The 17,919-nt window shown below is 37.1% G+C and overlaps 1 protein-coding gene across 1 annotated transcript in view; it reads right to left on the minus strand.

Moving 5' to 3' along the window:
- Window positions 1-17,919, minus strand: part of LOC140327460 (probable ATP-dependent RNA helicase DDX60) — a 68,528-nt gene that overhangs the window by 48,065 nt on the left and 2,544 nt on the right. Inside the window, exons 2-10 of the mRNA XM_072406844.1 lie at window positions 16,403-16,613; window positions 14,970-15,039; window positions 13,032-13,221; window positions 11,598-11,936; window positions 7,877-7,990; window positions 6,307-6,435; window positions 5,671-5,832; window positions 4,234-4,378; window positions 3,614-3,766 (exon numbers count right to left, since the gene is read on the minus strand). Coding sequence (XP_072262945.1) covers window positions 3,614-3,766; window positions 4,234-4,378; window positions 5,671-5,832; window positions 6,307-6,435; window positions 7,877-7,990; window positions 11,598-11,936; window positions 13,032-13,221; window positions 14,970-15,039; window positions 16,403-16,568 — 1,468 coding nt within the window. The 5' untranslated portion in view covers window positions 16,569-16,613. The remainder of the gene's footprint in view (window positions 1-3,613; window positions 3,767-4,233; window positions 4,379-5,670; window positions 5,833-6,306; window positions 6,436-7,876; window positions 7,991-11,597; window positions 11,937-13,031; window positions 13,222-14,969; window positions 15,040-16,402; window positions 16,614-17,919) is intronic.

Raw genomic sequence — 17,919 nt, forward strand, 5'->3', positions numbered from 1 at the left:
TTCTTCTTCCAAGATAGGGGATTCTAAACTAACTATGTCATCCTGTGAAAGCTTGGGGAGTCCTGAGTAAGCTATATACTCAGTGATTTTTTCAGATCTAATTTTTTTACACCTGGGGCGTTAGGTCTTAGGACACAAGTTATATAAGGAGTGATAGTATTCCTGAAATTTTTCAGCTATATCTGGGACGAGGTGGGTTTTCTGTCTTCGCCTGTTTAAGATGAATGGCACATGTGATTGCATCCTCTGTGCTCTCAGTGCATTGGCAAGAGTTCTACTGCATTTGTTCCCAAATTGGTAGAACACTCGCCTACATTTGGCCAACTTAGCTTTCGCCTTACTTAGACACAGTTTGTCCCTAAGCAAAAGTAATTCCTTCACAACTTTGGCATCTAGTGTCCTCTTATGTTTACATTTTCTAGGTTTTGGATTTTCAGGATTAGGTCCTGCGTCTCTTTGGCTGCCACTTTTTTGAGTCCGGAACCGTGCTTCACAACGATCCCTCTAATAACCACTTTGTGTTTTTCCCACACTATCATGGGGCTCACATCCGGTGTTTTGTTAAGGGAGAAATAATAATAAATAAATAATAATAATAAAGGAGATCAGAATGTCTTATCCAGAAGTGATCAATGCGGGAATATGACTGGTGGGGCCTAGAAAAAAAGGTGTAGTCTTTTTCCGTCGGATGCATTGCTCTCCATACATCCATCACCTGGGTTTTTGCAAACATTTCCCAATGTGACCCTCCCCTGGGAGGCCTTTATTAGGGGTACTGGAGGTATCTAGCACTTTATTTGGTGCGTAGTTAAAATCTCCCCCCAATATCAGGAGGCCCTCTCTAGTCTTCCAGTTGGGAGAGTAAAGTAGAAATAAAAGCTGCCTGTGACGTGAGAAAAAAAGAAAGAAGAAAAAAGGGGGGGGATTAATCCCCTTACCAGTAGAGAGAAGTAATAGCAGGGAATTCTGCATCAAGCTTCCAGTCGCACAGTCAAATCTCTCTTGGGATTTTTCTGGTTACCCCATCTGCGATAGATTTTCCACTTCGAGACGTCCAGGTCCTCTAAAAAACCTGGGCTAGATGGCCATTCCGGAAGGGAGACCTTTGTAGGGAGAAAGTGGCCAGAAAGGAGGGCAGATCTGTGGAGCTGCGGAAGACTGCCACTACCCTATCTTTTGATTCAGCAAAGTGAAATGGGAAGCCCCATCTATAGCGCAAAATTTCCGTGAGTGAACACAGGGCCTTTCGCAGCGCCAAAGTATGGCGAGAGAGGTCCTGCACGAGCATAATGGGTGATTCTTGAAAACAAATTACCTCTTGAGAGCGGGCAGCTTTTAATATATCTTCTTTCAGTGTGTTGAAAATTTGGGTAACTGCATTGTGGAGATCTGCGGCTTCAACTGATTCCTTCAGACTGTGTATTCTCACATTATTGTGTCTGCTACGGTTTTCTAAATCATCCTGCTGTAGAACTAACCGCTGCAGCAATAAGGAGTGCTCGTTTCAAACTTGCCTCTGCTGTTTGGAGTTCTTCTATCACCAGGATTCTAGTGCCCAAGTCCTGTTTAAGGCAGGCAATCTCTTTTGGAGATTGTCATGAAGGTCTCTAAATCCTACCTTGTAATGCCAGGAGCAGAGTTAAAAGTGCTGCTGGCCGAATCTTGAGCTGGTCCGGGGGGGGAAGGGGGGCTAGTACAATCAAAACCCCTCTTAGCAGTATGGCCATCTCCCCCTGTGGTATCACAGGCGCAGGCAGTACTCACTGTAAGCTGTTTGTCCTGCCTCATGGCCGGGTCCGGCGCCATCTTGGCTGCTACCTCCTTTCTTGAAGGGGGGGGAGTCTTCTTGTTGCGGGAGAGGAAGGAATCCAGAGCCTGTAGTTGCTTCTTGTCCCCCGGGTGCAGGGCAGCTAGTTGCTGTTTCTTGCCCATCTTCACCTGGCTCCAGCATGTGTAGGAGGCTATACAGGCTGATAACTGCGGCAGTGAGCGCGAGCCCCGGGATCCCGCGTCCTCTCAGCAGTCGCGCATGCGCAGTCCCACATTCAAAATTAAATTACCAGAAAGAAATATTGAGGCACCATAGAATGTGGGTCTGATTTAATAAATCTTACTCGTACTGCAGAAGATAGACCAATATGGGTGAACCTGATCCAGCAAACTTGGATAGATTTGGCACAGGATTGAAAATATTTGCCAACTAATGCGCAATATTTATTAAAATCCCTTCCAGGTTTGCAAGATCATCCATGTTCATCAATAATAGTTTATATTCTCCAGTCTTGGAGAGATTTAACACGTTAGGCCCAGTGTATCAGCAATAAGACTTAAGATGCAGGAATGACCCATCCATGTTCAAACAAACAGCCCCCACAACAACCCCAAGGTCAGACTGTGCTTTCTAGATGCCTTATATCTTTTAGAACATTTCCCTATTTAGCTATGTTTGCTTTGATTATGGTACTGCCATCTAATGTCAGAAAGCACCTGATAGCTGAATCTCCTAAGAAAAAAATAGAATTTGGACGGGTTCTTACATTGACATTGATTATCTGTAGTAGCCCTTAACCAATGGGAATGGTGCCTTTGTACCTAATATCTGTATGGTGGCTACATTAGAAATCAAAATGACATGAGGTATTGAGTCTGCATTGCTTCAGTGCACATCATATCCATCACCACTTAAAATTCTCAGCAAGAGAAGTATGGGCTAAGATTACAGACTTCAGGAGGCTCATTTAAAAAGCAGTGGTATGGATGCATTGTATCAATATATATATGTATGTATTATATATGTATAAACATGCCCAGGGCTGGACAAAGCTGGCTTTATGTGTCTAAATTTAAAATAGAGCAACAAAAGTGAATGATAACTGCCCCAGTGAAATCTCATGCCCTGCTCAAGTTACAGTCCTCTCTATGCTCCATTTAGCAAAAAAAGATAGATCATATTCTGAATAGTGCAGCAGTCCATGGACAACAGTCTCCGCTCTAAAATGCAAATGAGCCCCTTTAAAATTTTAGGCTGATAATACGATAAGCAAAAGTGCTAAATGTGGGTAGAAAATGTTTACAGTTAGCTAATCTAACTAGTCTGCAATCAGAAAAAAATGCAAATACAAGTTTAAGGTTAAATTTGAGTGATTAGGTTTAACTACAGGGCTGAACAGATGTTTTAGCTGTTATAGGACCTGCTATACTGAAAACAGTATTTTAGTAACAGCATTCTCTTGACTTACTTACTATTCATAGGTATATTACACATTATACATTAATTATCTGTCTATCTTTTGAACCCCATATTTAAAGTACAGCGCTGTGTAATATGTTGGCGTTATATAAATACAGTTTATTATTAAAAATAATACTAATAATAATAATACAGTTATATATAGGCAATATTATTAATTAATTATTTCCTCTTTTTTATCATTTTTACTCTTGCATACATTCACCAAATATATGATGAGTACTAATGCCTGAATTTAGTTTGTATTAGTTAATCATGGTCATAGAAATATACAGAATGTTTTATGAGACTGATTTCCTATTAGTTGATAAGAATTAATGAACACATTACATACAGTAAGGAAATTGTGTTTAATCCACATACCCCCCACATATGCCTCTGGTGTTAGGAATGGTTTTTTTGTTGTTCTTAGTTCATAGGACAGCAAATGTTCTCCATGTGGAACTAATTTTAGTATGCTGGTCCATAGAAATGTATAACTTTCATTTATTTTCTCTCCAAATTCCAACTTGAAATCTGAAAAAAAAGAAATTGAAAAAAATGTGAGCTTCATCCTGATCGATACTTTTGGGCAAAGCACTCATCCTCCAATCATCCATCCAATTTTAAACTTTACTATGAGGTATGCTAAATATTTCTTTTAGCATGTAAGGATACAATGATCAGAAAAGAGCATATTATGTAGTAAGTGTTCTATTCGGGCTTTACTATGCTTAGACCTGAAAAAATTATATGAGAGATGAGTTTAATAAATATAAATAATTTATATAATATATTAACAGACAATATGTAGATATAATATGTGAAGACAGCAACAATTTTTTATAGGTCCCAGGGAAATTTAGATATCATCCTAATGTAATTCTTTATTTTCAGATTTTTTTTTAACTGTAAATAAATGTACATTAAAAACTGTACATAATTTACAAGTTCTTCACAAGTAACACAAAACAAGCATTCTTTTATTTTGCTACGGAACACACCTGCATTGTATTCTTTTTCATAGTAATAGGCAATGTTCTTCAGCAGTAAATCATCACGTATATCGGAAACATGAGTCCAGTTTATTTCTGTCTTTTTGAAGTGATCTCTTAAAAGACCTAATGCAATATGATCACATCGTTGTTGCTTAAAAAAGAAAAGAGTATACCATATTAGTGGTAAAGCTCAGAAGAAAAATTGGAAAAATTACATAGCTTAAATGTTCCTTAGTTATGAGAGATCAAGAGAAGAGCATAAGAGCAATATGAGTCTAGTACTTACATCCAAATCCCATGACTTCACAATGGGACATGGATGTACTGATCTTTCTCTGTCTTTTTCTTTTTAACCATATTATACAGGGGGGATATCAATCCCTATGATATATAGAGATAGAGGTATTACACTACATTTTAAAAAAGATTGACAAAGATTCTACCATATGCCCTTTTTACTTTTAAGGAAAAGTGTTTTGTGCGTTGATACAGAAAAAAAATGTTAATTCTTTCTATCATGGAGACAACACCACAAACCTAGAGGAGATTATAAACCCTCTTTATTACCCCTTTTTTTTCCTTATAACTCTTCTCTAACAATTTTTGCATACTTTCTTGTTCCTTTGATATAATTACACTTGAAGATTTTCACTGTTGCTGATTTACATTTACTAAAAATGTATACATTAGATCAGTGTTTCTCAACCGAGGTTCTGTAGAACCTTAGGGTTCCTCCAGAGGTTGCTTGGGGTTCCTTGAGCAATGACCAATTTGTGCTTCTCAGGTCAAAGAGACACCAATAATTGTATTGGCTATCTGTAAGGTTGGAACTCTTTCCAATGGCCATCAATGTAACACACATTCTTCCCACTGACCACCACAATACACAATAATGTACTGTGAGCTGTGGATATAGTAATTATAGAAGGGGTTCCCTGAAGACCTGAAAGTTATTTCAAGGGTTCCCCCATGTTAAAAAGGTAAAAAAAACACTAACTAGATGAAAGGATTGTGTCTGTAGTGAGTGCAAGCTGTGATTTAACAGAAATACACCACAGGGTAAGATCAGAAAAAGAATTCAGTTCTGTACATGAAGAAAGATTTCAAAGAAAATAAGAAATGAAGAGATGATAGAAAGAAGATGGAGACAAAAGCGAGAAATAAAGAGATGCACAGAATTGGAAGTGTTATAGCTAAGAAGATAAAAGTACTAATAGAGATGACTGTGAAACATTTAAGTGACAGGAATCATTTGATAAACATTAGAATATTAGGATACTTACATTAGGGCATATAACCCCTGCTCAAATTATACTTACACAGGAACAGATGCAAACCACAGCTTTACAATTCAATAAAGAAAGTGCAGAATACCCGAGTATGTCTAATGCCATCATCTGTTTGTAACACAAATAAAAGGGAATATAACCACCCAAATCTTACCAAACCAATAAATAATTGAGCATCTTTGTTCCATTTTCCTTTTATTCTCCTTATCTTTGCTCTTTGGCAAAGTGGCAAAATGATTCTCATTGCCACAGAAAGGCATTGCATTCTGCATAGGTCAGCTGCTTCCTCCAGGGTCAGGTGTGGATTATCATCATTCTGGAAAGTAAATAAGCATAGTTATTATGTTATATGAATATATAACTGGAATGTATAAACTTTATTTAGTATACTTCAAATAGGGAATGTGATAAAAAAAATGTGGACCGGGGAATACTTTCAGTGAAATCAATAAGTTAAAGCAATTAGTGGATCCAAAGTTACAGGTCATTTAATTTATAAATAATTTTTTTGAAAGTGTTGGGTCAAAGGGCCAGTGCAATTCAAACAACGCATCTTCATCTCAAGTTTTTTTCTATATCATACACAACCATCAGTTCAAGATAAACTATAAACCCAAGCAGCATAAGGGCCACTGTAACAGTATTAACTGGATGTTGTAAGTTTATTAACAAACAGGATACCACAAATAAAAGCAGAAAATGTTTAAAAAACTCATTAGAGAAAAAAATGTCTTAATGGTAATACATGTAAATGAAACTGTCATCAATGCATTTTGTAGAGGTATTGTACCTGATCATGGCAGTTTTCAGTCCTTGCATGTATTCTCAGTGCCAAGGAACATGAAACAATACAAGTTGCGACTCGTATATCACAATTATCATTCAAAACTGTAGACAGTAGAGAAATGCAGTTCTGTACCTGTACAACACAAAAACATGGATATGACATGTTGACATATGACATTCATACTTGTATCAAATATTTTTATGTGATGCTTTAAAGTTTATTGTTTCCTTGCTCCAGAAGTTTAAAATTGTGGCCTTTTTTAGCCTTTACTCTTTGTACAAAACAGTGGAATTTGTTTGTTGTCTTTAAATGTACTTATGTGGTATCAGTGTGATATAAAATTCCATACCTCCCTCCCTAAATTTAATAAATTTGACTACTGTAAGCTTTGAGCTTTTCAGTAAACCAGCTATCTTTATTTTATATTACCTTAGATTTGTCTAAATGTTCTTTACTAATAATCACATTTTTTAAAGAACATTTTGCAGACCAGCTTTTGTAAATATTTGTGAAGCTGTGCTACACTGTGCTACACTTTTACCAGTTACCAGTGTTCATGAACAACAAAAAAGCTTAAAATATCAATGTTTCTTGGGAACATGGACTGTTTGAAACACTTCTTCACTGTGTATTGATAAATCAGTCACATAACAACTGATGAAGGGTTACAGAAAATACACTGTTTTAGTTCAAGTTTTCAAAGTTACTACACAAATAACACAATTAAAGACAGTAAGTAGGCATCAGTCTCTTTAGCTTGTTTTCTCATAAGGTTTCTGGAATTGTTGCCCCACAAGCTATAGCATTATTGATACTTGACATTATGGATTGCTGAGTTATTGATAGGCTGATATTTGTTTTTTTACATGGGCACACTGTTTGGAGGTGGGAAGTTTTTTTTAATCTTTTTAATATAGCTGGAGGTAATAGACATGATTCAGACAGATATAGATTACCTTGATTCAAGACCCAAAAAAGTGGTTATATTATTATACTTAATACTATAAAAATTATTTTAAAGAATGATAAATAACATTGCTAAGTGAACAGCCAAAACCCCTTAAGTTAATCAATCCCATTGGATCAAATCAAACCAAATAAACAGTTTATCTTATTTCATATGCATAGCTAAAATCATTAAAAGATAGACTATAGATTCACTATGTGGATGTATGTTGTTAATCATCCACATAATGAATCTAAAGAATCTATTATTCTATCCTTTTAATGATTTTTAGCTATGCATATGAAAGAGATAAACTGATTTTAAACATCGTTGTATCAATGCATCTCATGTATTTCTAACCCTCTATGTAGCCCTTGTAATTCTGAAAATACATGGGGCAGCCAAATTTGTTTCATATATCCAGGCCTTTCTGTTTGTCTTGTCTTTTTACCGTTAGGTCTGCTTTGATATAATTAAATTTTGAAATGAAAGAAAACTAGCCTTTTTTACTGCTAGGTATAAGCCTACTGTATGTAATGCTAAATGCATTCTTTCTATAGCTCATTTCGCTAGGTTAAAAGTAGTACAGATATCTTAGAAAATAAAGCAGTTATCATGCATACCAACCTCTTTTTCCTCCGTGATCTCCTGCATGCATTGAAGAAAAAAACTCTGCTGTGGCGTTACGCTCTTGCAAGTTGTAATTATTTCCTGAAGTGTTTCTTCCAATTGGCTGGCATTCTGTATAGATAAAAAAAAATTGCTTTTCTGAAACTTTAAAGCCCATCCCAGGGCAAATATTAACCCACATCCTATTCCTATTTCCTATCCCCAATTACCAAACCAACCAGGCAAATTTACTAAACCCTTTTATTTAGCTCTGTGAATACAAAGGAAAATGACAGAGCTCATGTCTAAATTCATATTAGCAATGCCACTGCGTTAAATGAGTCACAATGGCTCAGAATTGATATGATTGAGGAACAGTTGGGAAAAATTAGGGTTGACAAAGCACCAGGACCTGATAGATAACATTCACGTGTCCCCAAAGAGCTGAGCTTGGTTATTTTAAAGCCATTATTTCTAATTTTTAGAGACTCTTTATTCGCTGGCAAGGTACTGATGGATTGGCGTAAGGCCAATGTAGTTCCTGTCTTGAAGAAGGGAGTAAAGTCATTACCCGGTAACTACAGACCAGTTAGGTAAACGTCCATAGTTGAAAAGGTCCTAGAGAGTTTGATAAAAAACCACAAAGAGGAATTCCTGCTAGAAAATAATATTATAAGTGATAGTCAGCATGGCTTCAAGAAAGACAAAAGTTGTCAAACAAATTTACCCTCTTTTCATGAGGAAGTAAGTAAACAGGTAGACAGTGGAATAGCAGTTGATATAGTGTACTTGGACTTTGCTAAAGCATTTGACACTGTAGCCCACAAACAGGTAATATGCAAGTTAGGGTCAATAGGTTTAGAAAAGTCAATCTGCTAATGGATAGAGAACTGGCTTAACCCCCTAGCATTCTAATTCTGTCAGTTTTTTTATGAAAAAAGTGTTCCTAATTTTTTTGCATAGAAATTTTTATTTATATTGTGGGCCTGTAATTTTTAGGATTAATTCCCGGGTATGATAATTATATTTATTTATTATATTATAATCATAAATTATAATATAATACAAAATTATAAATAATAATTTAAAAAAATAATGAAATAATAGACAACAACAATGTAATTTAAAATAAAATATAAAATTAAAAATGTACTTTTATTTTTATTCTATGTTGTGTAGTGTTTTTTTACTGTCAAATGTCAGATCCTCCCGGGTGATGCGAGTGGGGATGTCCGCCCACCTCACTCCGATGCTGCTGCTGCTGCTCTGCATCTCCAGGGAGATACAAAGCACAATGCAGATCTTCTGCACTGTGCATCTCATCTTCCAGGAGATGCGAGCAGCAATAGCAAATTCCAGGGGTGGTGCCAGCTGGCATCACCCCCAGAATTTACTATTGCTGCTTGCATCTGCAGTTAGATGTGAAGCACAATGCAGAAGTCGTGCATTGTGCTTCACATCTCACTGCTGATGCGAGCAGTGGCGTGGCTTCACGACCTTCGACGAACCAGCGCCTCCGCATCACAGCGGGACCATCAAATCGCCGCTGGAGCGTGGCACAAAGGTAAGGGAGGCTTCTAAAGTTTAACTCGGGATGTCCGTGACTCGGGATTACCGCTTTTTTGTAAAGTCCACCCTGAGTCACACTCGGGATTACCGCTAGGGGGGTTAAAGACCGCATCCAGAGAGTTGTAATTAATGATTCATTCTCTGAATGGTCTAAGGGTATTAGTGGTGTACCCCAGGGTTCAGTGCTGGGACCTTTATTGTTTAACATCCTTATAAATGATATATAGTTTGTGAATAAAAGTACCATTTGTGTGTTTGCAGATGACACCAAACTACGTAATGGAGTTAATCCATACAGGATGTCTATAATCTACAAGCAAACCTGGATGTACTGTTTGATTGGGCAGCCAAGTGGCAAATGATATTTAACCTCCCTAGTGGTTCATTTATTTTCGGTTTCATATGTCTAAAAGCAGTACATTGTTATTCATGAAAAATTATTTTACAGTATAATATAATAGTATAAGTATAATAAAGTTTGAAACACAAAATCATGTAAAGATAATAAATTGAAAAAATTAAAAAATCTATATATTAAAAAAATATATTTTTTAAATTTTTTTAATTTTTTTTTTTAAAAATACATCTTATATTTATACTAATATCTATATACTGTAAAATAAATATTCTTGAAAACAATGTACTGCTTTTACACATATAAATCCAATGTATTGATTTTATTACAGTTATTTTGAATTGAATGCAATACAAATAGATTTTGAATTTCCCGCCCCGCCCCTCCGGCAACGTACACACGCACCGACGTCACCGGGAACTCACCGGTGACTCATCGGCTGCAGAAGCCGTCCGGAGGAAGAAGGAAGAAGACGGAGATTGCGACGATGGACGGCACGGGATGCCAGGCGGATCAGGTAAGGCTGTATTTACTATTACCTCCCATGGGTTTAGCTACCCTGAGTAAGACTCGGGGTTACCACTTTTAGCAACTTTTTTCCACCCCGAGTCACACACTCAGGGTTACCGCTAGGATGGTTAATATAGATAAATGTAAAGTTATGCACTTGAGGGCTAACAACATGCATGCTTCATACTGTCTAGGGGGAATACATTTGGGGGAATCAGAAATGGAAAAGGATCTGGGGGTTCTGGTAGATCATAGACATAATAACAGCATACAATGCCAAGCTGCAATATCTAAAGCTAGTAAAGTACTTTCTTGTAATAAAAGAGGAATAGACTGCAGAGATGGAGACATCCTGCCGCTGTACAAAGCATTGGTCAGACCAAATCTGGAATATGCAGTCCAGTTTTGGGCACCAGTTCACAAAAAGGACATTGTGGAATTGGGGAGAAGGGCAACTAAATTAATAAAAGGAATGGAGGAGCTCAGCTATGAGGAGCGATTAGCTGAACTGAATCTATTCTCCCTTGAGAAGAGACGTATAAGGGGGATATGGGATATAAGGGATCACCTTTTATAAATATATAAATGGTTCACATAGAGAAGTCTCTTTCCCATTATTCACTTCATTACATCATTACAAAGAACAAGAGGGCACTCTTTTCATCCGGAGGAAAAGATGTTTAAGCTGCGGATAAGGAAGGGATTCTTCAGTGTAAGGTCTGTGAAAATTAGAATTGGCACCCTCAGGAGTTTCAGCAACTTCTATAGATTGCTTAAGGGAAAAAGCTGGATGTTTATCTAGAAGCACAGAATATACCTTGGTATTAAGGCTTTAAAGTAAAAATAAAAATGACCAGTGATCCAGGGAACATCCTGTCTTTTTTCAACCTGACCTACTATGTAACTTTGTAACTATAATGACATACAATATAATGACACTACCTAGCGGTAATCCCGAGTGTGACTCGGGGTGGATTTTACCTGCAAATAGCGGTAAAGATAAGGAGGATAAGGGGCGTCATAACGCCACAACCTCGCCCACTCTGCCATCCCAGATCTGAGCCTGCGATTTGCACGGGGACATGGTCCTGTGCATCCCCCCGGAGAAGGACCCCACTTGGTGGTGCACGGACCAAAGCGGCGGACCCCCAAAATTTTCCCAGAGACCAACTGCCAACTGCTGGGCTAGAGCATACAATCTAAGGAGATTTACTTTTTTGAACATAAAAAAAATCTGACTATTTATGAGTCATTTCTTATTATATTGATAATAGTTTCTAATACAATGAAAATGATCTCACTTACCATTTGTATGAACTTCTTGATTAGAATTGATGATTTGACATAGTATCCGTATACTCTGAGATGTTCGGATTCCTGTGCATTGGTGAGCACAACATCGATCTGATTTCCAAGGGCATGAAGTATAACCATATTTAAATACAGGGTTTGATATTTGGTCAGTCCTTCATCAGAAACCATGAAGAAGTATGGAGCTTGTTCTCTGATAAATGTGTTCCATTCTTTACTCAGAAAACTTGAAAATGTGTATACAGCAATATCTGTATTTTTCTGAATGTACAGTTTAAGTTGTGTGCGCCGACATCTCAAAAGAGGATAGGGATGATAAAAGTCTTTAAAGTCCTGTGAATACAATACTACAAGTCTAAGAATGAGTGGTGTAAAATACAGTTATCGTTAAAGTTGTTTATTTACAGACAAGGCACTATTTTGTATCTGGTTCATTTTATAGTGGAACTATGACTTTTAATTACATGTGCACATTTAAAGAATTTAACAGCTCAGCTACACATTGACATTTTGTCTAATTACAAATCCATAGCGTAAGCATTGAACACTTCATTCCAGATTCAGTAAATTACATTAGGAATAGACTTAAGACTCACATTCACATACATTAATACTAACATTTTTAGAAACTAAATAAGTAACATAGTAAACAGGACATAATACAAATTTTACCTTTAATGCACAGATGTACATGTTCCCTTGCTGTACTAAAATTGCCTACTCGGACTTCACTGCACACGGTCAGCTTCACACATATATTTGAAGTTGCAGCAAGTCAGATATAGCCCACCTTTCATCTCAGATGGCAAATCTAGCCCTTTCCCTCCCAACTTTACTCTTCTTGGTAAATCACATTCATTCATTGGATTTCATGTCTTTAAATCAAGAAGGTTCAGCAACACACGTGGTTGTTACTTTAACAAAGTGTCTACCTATAGTGTGGGTACAACCCCCTAAGTTCCTGTACTTGCCCAGTGAGTAAAAATTCCTGGCTTTCTCTTCCAGGGGCTCCCTGCGAAGTCACACCTAAAGAAGCAGAGGTAGCTGGGCAAGTGATCTGCACTCAGGTGAGTGACGCTATCAGAATCAGCATGCTGACTACAGGAGAGCCAAATTTCACTCAGCTTCATCAGAAGGCCCAGTTACTGTGGCTATCCTAGGAACTCCCACTTCTTCAAAAAAGGAACCGATTAAGGCATTTTAATACTTTAATAACCCACCTGAATTAAAAGGTCTATTAAAAGTTATGTACTAAAAACAGAAAGGTTTATTTAAAATCTTTATTACCATGTTAATAGCTGGGAGAGTATACCAATGAAGGTATAATAAAAGCAAACAGCTTGAGTTAAACAGTAAAAGGGTTTAAAATGTACTATATTCGTACAATATCTTATGATCCCAAAAAAATGTCATATGCAATGAACATACCTGAAAAAACACAATGACAAACCTGGCGTTTCTGCTTTTTAAATTGAACAAAAACTGTTCTACCAAGTAAAAAAAGTGTAAACTCTGTCCTGGTAACAAGGAACAATTTGTTGCACAAGTAATTAGCAAGGAGTCACCGTCAATGGCAAAGAACTCAGACTCCACATAATCATTCAGTAAACTCGCAAATCTGAAATAAAGAAAAAGCAGAAGAACCTTTTTTAAAACATTGAGGCAAGTAACTTTTTACATCTCATATGAAGGCATTCTACGAGACTGCCTAGAACTTGCTTTACTTTTGCCAGCTTTACTCGTACAATAACTTATGTGCTAATGAACATAATATGTTATAGAAGATTGTAACTGTTTAAAATAAAAATCGTTTTAAAATACTATTTAAAAATTATATATACCCAAAACATTTTTTTATCAGAATTTGGTAAAGTTAGAAACCCATCTGGTTCATCTGTTATATGAGGCTCCATTATAAAGACTTCTCGTTACTTTCTGTTCTGCTGATGACCAATCAGGAAGTGAGGGAAAATATACATCAGTGAAACAGACAAGAATAAAAAGCAGACAGGGGTCCCAGCCTAACCTTAAATAAAAAGAAACTAATCTTATTGGCTGGTTGGTGCAGGCACCTTGCAGGGATAAAAGGTCCAGGGTCTATCATGGCTGCATCCTTGGAAGGGTCTATCTTTGCTGCCAAGTCCAAGGTGGACATACGAAAAGATAGCAATCCACTTTGGCCATTGGAGGTCCACTGATGATATACCGCCTGCACAGGCCCAGGTGATACATTGTTTTCATAGGTTGGCACTGTGTGCATCACCACAGCATACTACACAGAACATGTGTTGTACAGTGTACTATGTAAGACACCAGGAGCTTTATTGTTCCGACAGGACACATTGCATGTATTTTTTGTCAATTAGCACTATCAGGTCTACTTTAATTTGGAAAACATTTTTACCTGTCTTTGCTTATGTCTTTTTGCTATAAAACCTGACAGGCGTTCACGTTATTTAGAAACAAAATCTTGGTATAGATACATTTTACCTAAATCTGGCATTCCATATATTGTCTTGTGAAATTGGAGACTATACTGCACTAAACAATTAAAGGTGTTTACTTTAGGATAATCACTAAGACAGTAAATAAGGTAAAACTTTAAAGTTTACATACCCAATCATGTGCAAAGACAATGAAAATTTGATTTTACATGATAGCATAAATGAAAGTGAACAGAATTTACTAGTTTACTAAGCTCAATGAACAATAATGTTGTATACTTAACATTGATTTGTGTAAGTGAATAGATTCTACTCTTTTAGCTAATTAACCCAATACAGTCCCATCCAGCAACATGTTTTAGAATATTCTACACATGCACATTCTCATGGCTACAGGCATTGTCATACCAGATTTTTAGGGTGGAGAAGGTCACCTGACATCAACTGAGCTTTTTTGAGGGATTGTTTGGAAAAACAAATGATGCACAATAAATTTCCACCAGCTATAATTCACAAGCATTCTCGCTGACACAGAACGCATGTTCAATGTAGCAAAACTCTAGAATATGAGTGCTTTCCACAATCTAGAAAAGACCTGCAGGTATCAATTAGTTGTATCCACTTTAGTGACATTTTCACATAAACAGATTATGAAAGACTAAACAGTCTGAAATTATTCTAATTAGGTATAAAATATTCATCTCCCCCTTACTTTACTCCACTACCTCAGGCCATTTGAGTGCCAGGTGCCTGAGGTCCCCTGAAGCAAGCAGTTACTGCCCTGTCACCTTTTTGTTATGGTATACTGTGTTGACTTACAGGGAATTCAGATTCTAGTATAAATCTAGTCATGATGCTTTCTATAGGCAACTTGTTTTGCTTTATTTGTATTTATTGGTATAAACAAACAAAATTTACTTACGTTGACTTTGACAGTTGTTTTTGTGTGAGAGACCATATCTTACAAGGAAAGGTAATAGTCTTCTCTATTCCTATATGATTAATAAATATATCAAGAAAAAGAACAAAGTCAGCAATTAGTTTGCAGATTTATTGGTATCAAAGAATAAATAAATCAAATGTTCAGACTCATTCAAGCTAGCTGAAGACTCATGCCAAAAAATCTAAAATCTCTCCGAAGACTCACATTTTTGTGCTTTTGAGGTGGAAAGGGGTTTCCTATGTGACTTTGAGGGAAATGTTGAATAGAGAAAAATGACATGATTGGGGGATATCACCATACATGATAGTATTTTGTTATTCAAAACATACATTATACATGCATACAGGTTGAGTGGCCAGGGAAAGGGGGCAGTGAGCATGTGGCTCATTCTCCCTGTACTAGACCAGGCCTCATGACTTCCCTAAAATTGCGGAGACACCTTTAGACAATGGCTCTACCCCACATGCATTCCCCAAAACAACGACGGGGTTTGTTTGGGTGCTTCAGCTGGAATAAGTGAGTGACCAGATATGCACTTTCCCCCAAAGTAATTAGTACAGCGGTGCATTTGCACCCTTTTACGCTGACCCCTAGGGAAATTACCAGCCACAGTATCTCCCCCCAATGAAAAAGTCCTTAAGTACATAAAAAAGCATATTTTTTTATTGAAATTCTACTGACCATAGGCAATGAAGTGCCCAAATGGATTATGGTTTTCAACAAAAAGTCCTGACCTGATTCTTTATAAATTTTAAACTCAATCCAAACTGTACTACCTATGTGCACCTTGCCTTTGCTGCTGTTTTTGCTATATATATTTATATATATATATATATATATATATATATATCAATAAAGGATCTATATAATTGGACACTTGTTCACAAGTAACTGATAGTTATAATAAGCATGCAATAAACATGACAATACACATTAGCAATTGGACAAGCTATGGACAAGGATGCCCATGAGCAGATTAATTTACTAAATGCGCCTAAAAGTTGTTTGTGTACTTCAGTTATCCAGTTGTGTGAAAAACAAATTCCTAGTATATGATGGAACTTAAAGTGAAATGGAATTTGCTTGATTTGATAATTTAAGTAAATATTTACACACTTTATTGTGTAAAAATTCTACAATTCTTTAGTATATCAGCCCAACTGCATTTTAAAGTACAGTATTCATATTGTAGGTTTTACTATATTAAGCTAAATACATGACATGCTGTATATCCATAACCCAATATCTGCACATATGTTTACAATTTGGCAAGTTGGAACTAAAACCCTAACACTATCACAAAATATAATGCTACCGTATAAAATATGTAATAAATGTAGTAAAGCACACCAGACTGACAGAAATGCACAAACATATATAAGCAAAATATCTACAAAAAGATCTGTCTGTACCTGAAGCCTCACTTATTTGTTCAGTAGTAGATTCAGAAGTAGAAAAGTTATCAGGTTCTGAATTTTCAGAAATTGTTTCTTCTTCAGAAAAATCATCACCCTCATTAAGGGCTTCATCTTCAGATGACCACACATCTTCCTCCGGCTCAGATCCTCCAGATGCCATGGCTACTTAGTGCCAATCTTTGTATCCTTTTTAAGCCCTGTAACACTTTATTATTAAAACAAATAAAAAATATATTATTAATTTTTAAAAAAATATATTACAGTAAAATTAATGCTGCGTAGACAACAGTAGTCACAACTGCATAATAATTACTTTTAAAGTGAACCTGTAACCAAACAAGAGTAGACTTTCTGAAGACCCCTTAGGAACCCTTAAAAAACTACAGAGGGACTGGAATTAGCATCACAAAGACAACAATTTGATGTTAAAGTAGCTTAATGTTGTAATGTTGAATTCATGAGGACAAAGTTTCAGCGTAATGTTGCCAAGTTTGTAGGAGCACCTCAAAAAGGGCCTTCCTGATAACCCTACCGAGAAGAATGTAGACAATTTGATATACCGGTCACGCTTGGGGAGACAGGTCCACTAGTGGGTGGTACGGCTTGCACGAAAGCGGTGTGAGCCCTGGGAAGGGCCAGAGTCTAAGCAGTAACCAGTTCTTCTCCAGAGCCTCTGATGGTGAGGATGTTGCGCTGCTGATTACTGCCAGGATGAGGTCCTTGGGCACACCAAGGTGGGCATATGTAACATGGTACCAAATCACAAAGTGCAAGACTTGTTGCACGAACACTTAGTGCTGTGTCTGAGCTAGCCAAATAGCCAGGGATGATCAAGAAGCCACTTCCCGATTAGCCAGTGGGCCGCACGAGGCTTATAAATCTTGGAAACGCAGGCATCCCCAGAGTCTGAACTGCCCGCATGCACAGGAAGAGATGTTTGCGCTTTAGTGAGGAAGAGGTTAGTGTAGCAATATCCCTGTCCAAGAGGTTTTTTTACAGGGGCACTGCCACCTAATAATTAATATAATATAGAAAGAGCTCCTGGATCTGCACTCTCAGAAGCATAGGCTTGACATCGGAAGCATAGGCTTGACGTACCAGGTTTAAATATGAGTTTAGAAGGTACCATATACTACCACAGAAGAGTCTTATAGTTGGCCTCTCGAAAATAGCCATGAGTGTGAGTCTCCCAAGTTTTAGGGAGCAGCCAACATGTTCAGTAAGGGGAAGAGGATAGTCTTAGTAAGGAGGAAACAATGTACTACAGATGTAAGTTTACTTAGTGGACCGTGGCACAGATGCCAACAAAAGGTGTATTCGGCTTGTTGCTAAATTTGAGTTTGGATTTTCACATAATGCTGAAGTTGGAGATATGAAAAGAGGTTGGAGAGGGAAAATTAGATGTAGCATGGTAGGCCGCTAGCCGGGGTAGCTCTGTAGTAGTTAGTATGTGAGGGACTGCCAGGTCACACTGAGTCTTCAGTAGAAAGGGAATCCATTCTACTATCCAT

This window comes from Pyxicephalus adspersus, chromosome 3, assembly GCF_032062135.1.
Source record: "Pyxicephalus adspersus chromosome 3, UCB_Pads_2.0, whole genome shotgun sequence".
Classification (NCBI taxonomy): Eukaryota; Metazoa; Chordata; class Amphibia; order Anura; family Pyxicephalidae; genus Pyxicephalus; species Pyxicephalus adspersus.